Source organism: Oncorhynchus nerka, linkage group LG12 (genome assembly GCF_034236695.1).
Source record: "Oncorhynchus nerka isolate Pitt River linkage group LG12, Oner_Uvic_2.0, whole genome shotgun sequence".
In the NCBI taxonomy this organism is placed as follows: domain Eukaryota; kingdom Metazoa; phylum Chordata; class Actinopteri; order Salmoniformes; family Salmonidae; genus Oncorhynchus; species Oncorhynchus nerka.
The window spans coordinates 33,336,536-33,344,092 of record NC_088407.1 but is presented as its reverse complement, the minus strand read 5'-3'; the positions used below and the strand labels follow the sequence as shown (position 1 = coordinate 33,344,092).

The 7,557-nt window shown below is 42.1% G+C and overlaps 1 protein-coding gene across 2 annotated transcripts in view; it reads right to left on the bottom strand.

The window, feature by feature from the left end:
• The window catches only part of LOC115138163 (mitogen-activated protein kinase kinase kinase 11), a 50,446-nt gene that overhangs the window by 23,955 nt on the left and 18,934 nt on the right, over positions 1-7,557 (bottom strand). For both annotated transcript variants that reach the window (XM_065025516.1, XM_029674692.2), the window contains exons 3-5: positions 4,029-4,177; positions 3,408-3,583; positions 1,447-1,693 (exon numbers count right to left, since the gene is read on the bottom strand). In XM_065025516.1, coding sequence (XP_064881588.1) covers positions 1,447-1,693; positions 3,408-3,583; positions 4,029-4,177 — 572 coding nt within the window. The remainder of the gene's footprint in view (positions 1-1,446; positions 1,694-3,407; positions 3,584-4,028; positions 4,178-7,557) is intronic.

Below are 7,557 nucleotides of genomic sequence, written 5' to 3'. Positions count from 1 at the left end.
CTCGAACCAGAAACACATTGACAACAGCCACCCTCGAAGCAGCGTTACCCATGCAGAGCAAGGGGAACAACTACTCCAATTCTCAGAGCGAGTGATGTTTGAAACTCTATTAGCGCGCACCCCGCTAACTAGCTAGCCATTTCACATCTTTACACCAGCCTAATCTCGGGAGTTGATAGGCTTGAATTCATAAACAGCAGAGCTGCTGGCAAAACGCACAAAAGTGCTGTTTGAATGAATGCTTATGAGTCAGACTGCTCTATCAAATCATAGACTTAATTATAACATAATAACACACAGAAATACGAGCCTTAGGTCATTAATATGGTCGAATACGGAAACTATCATCTCGAAAACAAAACATTTATTCTTTCAGTGAAATACGGAACCGTTCCATATTTTATCTAACGGGTGGCTTCCATCAGTCTAAATATTCCTGTTACATTGTACAACCTTCAATGTTATATCATAATTACGTAGAATTCTGGCAAATTAGTTCGCAATGAGCCGGGTGGCCCAAACTGTTGCATATATCCTGACTCTGCCTGCAATGAACGCAAGAGAAGTGACACAATTTCACCTGGTTAATATTGCCTGCTAACCTGGATTTCTTTTAGCTAAATATGCAGGTTTAAAAATATATACTTCTGTGTGTATTGATTTTAAGAAAGGCATTGATGTTTATGGTTAGGTATACGTTGGAGCAACGACAATCCTTTTTTGCGAATGCGCACTGCATCGATTATATGCAACGCAGGACACGCTAGATAAACTAGTAATATCATCAACCATGTGTAGTTAACTAGTGATTATGATTGATTAAGTTTAATGCTAGCTAGCAACTTACCTTGGCTTCTTACTGCATTCGCGTAACAGGCAGGCTCCTCGTGAGGCAGGTGGTTAGAGCGTTGGACTAGTTAACCGTAAGGTTGCAAGATTGAATCCCTGAGCTGACAAGGTCAAAATCTGTTGTTCTGCCCCTGAACAAGGCAGTTAACCCACCGTTCCTAGGCCGTCATTGAAAATAAGAATGTGTTCTTAACTGACTTGCCGAGTTAAATAAAGGTGTTAAATTAAAAAAAAATGTCAAAATCAGCGTCCAAAATTACCGATTGTTATGAAAACTTGAAATCTGCCCTAATTAATTGGCCATTCCGATTAATCGGTCGACCTCTAATTGTAAGATATGATGGTACAGTACGTGATACTTCCGCACACTCGGTAGTGAAGTGGTGAATTAGTGTGAGGTGAGCTGAGGTGAACGAAGTACAATGATAAGTACCGTAGCTGCTTTCTCGGCCAGGTCTCAATGGATTTCAAAATGGCGACTGATTGACTGATTCCTACTCTGCCAACCTGGCTCACAGACTATCCAACCAACTGACCAATATTTCCTATTTCAAGACACCCCCAGCAAGTTACACCCCCCCCCCTCCTCCTCCTCACCTTGGGGCATGCTGATCTTCTCTCCGTTCTTACTGCCCTTCAACTTGTGCTTCTTGAAGGTTCCCTTCCTCTTCTTGACGTTGGGCTTCTCCTGGTTGTTCATGTGCAGGATGAGGAGACTGAGCTCCCTCTCGAACACATCCTGCTCCCACTGGGCCAGCTGCTGCTCCCTCTGCCTGAGGAACTCCTCGTGGGACTTCTGCTCCACCGCCGCGCGCTTCAGCTCCTCCTCGCGACAACGCAGCTCCTGGAGACGGGGAGATCTCGGTTGTAGTTACTGCTGTTATTGCGGTGTTAGCGTTTATAGCAAATACGTAAAACACACACAACACAATACAAGTTGTGTTTATTAACACACACGCATACATAGGGCCTTCAGAAAGTTCATACCCCTTGACATTTTGTTGCGTTACAGCCTGAATTCAAAATGGATTAAATATCCTTCTCACCCATCTACACACAATAACCCATAATGACGAAGTGAAAACATGTTCTTAGAAATGTTTGCAAATTTACTGAAAATTAAATACAGAAGTATCTGTATTCCCACCCGAGTAAATACTTTGTAGAAGCACCTTTGGCGGCCAGCAGTGAGTTTGAGGGAAAGTCTCTAAGAGCGTTGCACACCTGGATTGCACAAAATTCTTCAAGCTCTGAAGTTGATTGTTAATCATCGCTAGACAGCCGTTTTCAAGTCATTTTCAAGCTGATTTAAGTCAAAACTGTATAACTAGGCCACTTATGAACATTCAATGTTGTCCTGGTAAGCAACTCCAGTGTAGATTTGGCCTTCTGTTTAAGGTTGCTGTCCTGTTTAAAAAGGTGAATTCCTCTCCCAGTGTCTGTTGGAAAGCAGACAACCAGGTATTCCTATAAGATTTTGCCTTTACTTATAGCAGTATTTTGTTTATTCTTATCCCCGAAAAACTCCCTCGCTCTTGCCGATGACAAGCATACCCATAACATGATGCAGCCACCCACCATGCTTGAAAATAAGACGAGTTGTACTCAGTGATGTGTTAGATTTGCATAACCCAAACATAACGCTTTGAAATTCAGGACAAAAAGTACATTTCTTTGCCAATTAGTTGGCAAAGAACAAGTGCCTTGTTGGGAACAGGATGCACGTTTTGGAATATTTCTATTCTGTACAGGCTTCTTTTCAATCTGTCATGTAGGTTAGTATTGTGAAGTAACTACATTAAATGTTGATCCATCCTCAGTTCTCATATCACAACCTTTAAACTCTAACCGTTTTATTAAAATCACCATTGGCCTCATGGTGAAATCCCTGAGCAGTTTCCTCCCTCTCCAGCAACTGAGTTAGGAAGGAGAAGGACACCCGTATCTTTGTAGTGACTGGGTGTATTGATACACCATCTAAAGTCTAGTTAATAACTTCACCATGCTCAAAAAGGAATATTTTTTATTTTTTTTACCCATCTACCAAAATCGGTGCCCTTCTTTGTGAGGCATTGAAAAACCTCCCTGGTCTTTGCGGTTGAATCTGTGGTTGTGGTTGAACCTTACAGATAATGTGTAGGCTACAGAGTTAAGGTTGTCATTCAAAAATCATGCTAACCACTATTATTGAACACAGAATGAGTCCATGCAACTTTTCGAGATTTCTTAAGCACATATTTACTCCTGAACGTATTTAGCCTTGCAATAACAAAGGGGTTGAATACTTATTGACTCAAGACATTTGAGTTTTACCACGTTTTATTCCACGTTGACATTATGGGGTATTGTGTGTAGCTCAAAGACACAAAATCTCAATCGAATCCATTTTAAATTCAAGCTGTAACCAAATCTGGAAAAAGTAAAGGGGTGCTCCAGTTACGTGCATCAATAACAAGCAGACTCATACTTCTCCATTTCTATTTCAAAAAACGCACACACAATAACCATACAGTCACGGTCTCCCAGCCTCGCTCTAAAAGACACCCGTTTCCCCTCACCTTCTCCTTGGCCCGGAGCTCATCAAACATGTCCTGGATCTCCAGTTTCCAGTCCTCCTGTAGGGAATGAAAGGAGTCCTGAGGCATCTCCTCCACCACCTGCCTCTCCAAAGCCGTCAGCTGAACCAAGATGGAGGCAAAGTTGGGCCTGTGGTGTGGGTCCTGATCCCAGCACTCTGAAGGCAGACACATTGAGTTTAGACAAATTATAATAACATGCCAATTAAGGGTACTCCACTACCAAAGCTTACATGACCCTGTAAGGTCAGGACATGACACAATTCATGCACAAACAAATCTACAACTTAAAGCGCATTATGGCTGTAATTTGGCTAGGCATTGTCAAGTCCGTTTACACGACTGATGATCTAATTATTTCTTAAGTGCCTTTAACAAATCTAACAATCACCTCAAACTAACAACATCCTTGAGCAGCAGCCTCAATGTATTGCACAACCTAACCAGCAGCTCGGAATGTTTTTCCTGCGCGTGACCAAATCTGACATTTTACGCAACATTCTTTTTGAAATTCAGCCTCCAGGTTTGAGGAAATGGAGAAGAGAGAATTATGGTTGCACCAAATTTAAAACACACACGCAGGCACGCACAAAGGACTCTTACCTGCCATGAGCATGGCAAAGGGTTCTGGGCAGGTGGAGGGGATGGGGAGGGTGAGTTTGTTAACAGCCACTCCGTAGGCCACAGCCAAACCATCTATGCCCCTGTAGGGAACCTCTCCTGTCAGCAACTCCCACAGAAGAACACCATAGCTGGGGAGGAGAGAGGGGGAGAGGAGTCATCAATGGAAGGTTAGGGAAGATTCTCTAACCAGTCCCTGGTCTTTCTGGTATTAAATCACATCGGATTCGATTAGTCAACTAATCATGAAGCCATTGATTGACACGCTGAATCAGGTGTGCCAGTGTTGGAAATAAATATGTGGAATGGAATGAGTTTGATGCTATACATACAGTCCATTGATGATACATACCTAGCACACACATACAGTGCATGCAAATGATATCAACAGCTGAAGTGGAGGGATGGCAACTATGCTATACGTTATTAATATCATCATTTATGGATTTATTATATGCAATAATGACGGTCATGGAAGTGCATTACGCTTCTCTAAAACATGCATAAAGACAAAAATAGGGAATAAAGCAATACCTATTAGCTTACTACAATAAAACATGGGGCGGGTCACATACATTAGAGGTCGACCAATTAAATCGGAATGTCCGATTGATTAGGGCCGATTTCAAGTTCGATTTCCGATTGTTATGAGGTCATTTTGGACGCTGATTTTGCCCATTAAAAAAAACAATTTACACCTTTATTTAACTCGGCAAGTCAGTTAAGAACACATTCTTATTTTCAATGACGGCCTAGGAACGGTGGGTTAGAAGCCTTGTTCAGGGGCAGAACGACAGATTTTTACCTTGTCAGCTCAGGGATTCAATCTTGCAACCTTACGGTTAACTAGTCCAACGCTCTAACCACCTGCCTCACGAGGAGCCTGCCTGTTACGCGAATGCAGTAAGAAGCCAAGGTAAGTTGCTAGCTAGCATTAAACTTAATCAATCATAATGACTAGTTCTAACTACACATGGTTGATGATATTACTAATTAATTAATTAACTTATTAATCGATGCAGTGTGCATTTGCAAAAAAGGACTGTCGTTGCTCTAATGTGTACCTAACCATAAACACCAATGCCTTTCTTAAAATCAATACACAGAAGTATATATTTTTAAACCTGCATATTTATCTAAAATAAATCCAGGTTAGCAGGCAATATTAACCAGGTGAAATTGTGTCACTTCTCTTGCATGTTTAACGATGTGAAATGGCTAGCTAGTTATCGGGGTGCACGCTAATAGCGTTTCAAACATCACTCTCTCTGAGAGTTGGAGTGGTTGTTCCCCTTGCTCTGCATGGGTAACGCTGCGTCGAGGGTGGCTGTTGTCGTTGTGTTCCTGGTTCGAGCCCAGGGAGGAGCGAGGAGAGGGACGGAAGCTATACTGTTACACTGGCAATACTAAAGTGCCTATAAGAACATCCAATAGTCAAAGGTATATGAAATACAAATGGTATAGAGAGAAATTGGCATATAACTACAACCTAAAACTACTTACCTGGGAATATTGAAGACTCATGTTAAAAGAAATCACCAGCTTTCATATGTTCTCATGTTCTGAGCAAGGAACTTAAAGGTTAGCTTTCTTACATGGCACATATTGCACTTCTACTTTCTTCTCCAACACTTTGTTTTTGCATTATTTAAACCAAATTGAACATGTTTCATTATTTACTGAGTCTAAATTGATGTATTATATTAAGTTAAAATAAGTGTATTCAGTATTGTTGTAATTGTCATTATTACAAATCCATTTTAAAAATCGGCATCGGCTTTTTTTGGTCCTCCAATAATCAGTATCGGCGTTGAAAAATCATAAAATCGGTCGACCTCTCTCTCTCACACACACACACACACAAAGAGTGGCAAAGTACTTGAAAGTGTGGAAGATCCAAGGTCAGAGACCTGGCCAGGATACCAGCCTTTCCCTCAATGTGATCAAGACAAAAGGAGATGATCGTGGACTACAGGAAAAGGAGGACCGAGCATGCCCCCATTCTCATCGACAGGGCTGTAGTAGAGCAGATTGAGAGCTTTAAGTTTGTTGGTGTCCACATCAACAAACTATCAATCCAAACACACCAAGATAGTTGTGAAGGGGCACGACAACACCTATTCCCCCTCAGGAGACTGAAAATATTTGGCATGGGTCATCAGATGCTCAAAAAGTTCTACAGCTGCACCATCGAGAGCATCTTGACTGGTTGCATCACCGCCTGGTATGGCAACTGCTCGGCCTCCAACCGCAAGACACTACAGAGCGAACGGCCCAGTACATCACTGGAGCCAAGCTTCCTGCCATCCAGGACCTCTATACCAGGCGGTGTCAGAGGAAGGCCCTAAAAATTGCCAAAGACTTCAGCCACCCTAGTCTCTCTGCTACAGCACGGTAAAACGGTACCGGAGCGCCAAGTCTAGGTCAAAAAAGGCTTCTTAACAGCTTCTTAACCTAAGCCATAAGACTCCTGAACAGCTAGTCAAATGGCTACCCAGACCATTTGTATTGTACCCCCCCATTTTTATGCTGCTGTTTCTCTGTTTATTATCTATGCATTGTCACTTTACCTCTACCTACATGTACATATTACCTCAATTACCTAGACTAACCAGTGCCCCCGCACGTTGACTCTGAACCGGTACCCCCTGTATACAACCTCGGTATTATTTTATTGTTGCTCTTTAATTATTTGTTACTTCATTTTCTTTTTTGTTAACCTTTTTTTTATTTCTTTTTTTACTTCAGTTTATTCTAGTAAATAGTTAAATCTGCATCGTTGGTTAAGGGCTTGTCAGTAAGAACTTCACTGTAAGGTCCATCTTTGATTCGACGCATGTGACATAAAATTTGATTTGATTCAATTTCACAGTTCCACACACACGCTCTTCCGAAAGCGCTGTAGGCTGTCTTGTAAGTGGGGAGTGTAGCCTGCAGCGTTTTAATATAGTCCTTTAATTACTCTGCCACTCCGCGGCTCTGTTTTTGCCAGCATCGGAAATCTACAGCTTTATGAAGAAGGGCTACAGCATGTCCAGATCGCACCCTATTTCCTAATTAGTGCACTATAAAAAGGACATAGGGAGCCATTTTGGGACACAGCCACGGAGATGGATAAAGGAGAATAGAAGAGGTCAATATTGGCCCTCATTTTCATACCAGGTTCATAACACCCTCTCATTAACATATGCAAAGTAAAACAGAAAAGGCTAGTTTGGGAATAGTGAAGTGTCTCAGGAGAGCATGAGAAAGAGATGTGTGTGTTGTGTGTACAGTGTGCTATTTTGGATACACTTCCTGTGTGTGGCACTGGTGCGAAAATGCATGCGCACTAATACACATACACACAGAAAAGAGAAAAAAAAACACACCCTTCACAGATAAACGGTTGTGGTCAGGTCTGCTGTGTGGCCTACCTCCCTCCCTCTCTAGCTCCATGCAGGGCGACAATAGGACAGTGTGCCTGACACGTCTCACACAAAGCACAGAGCAGGCTTTGAAGTGCTGCTGC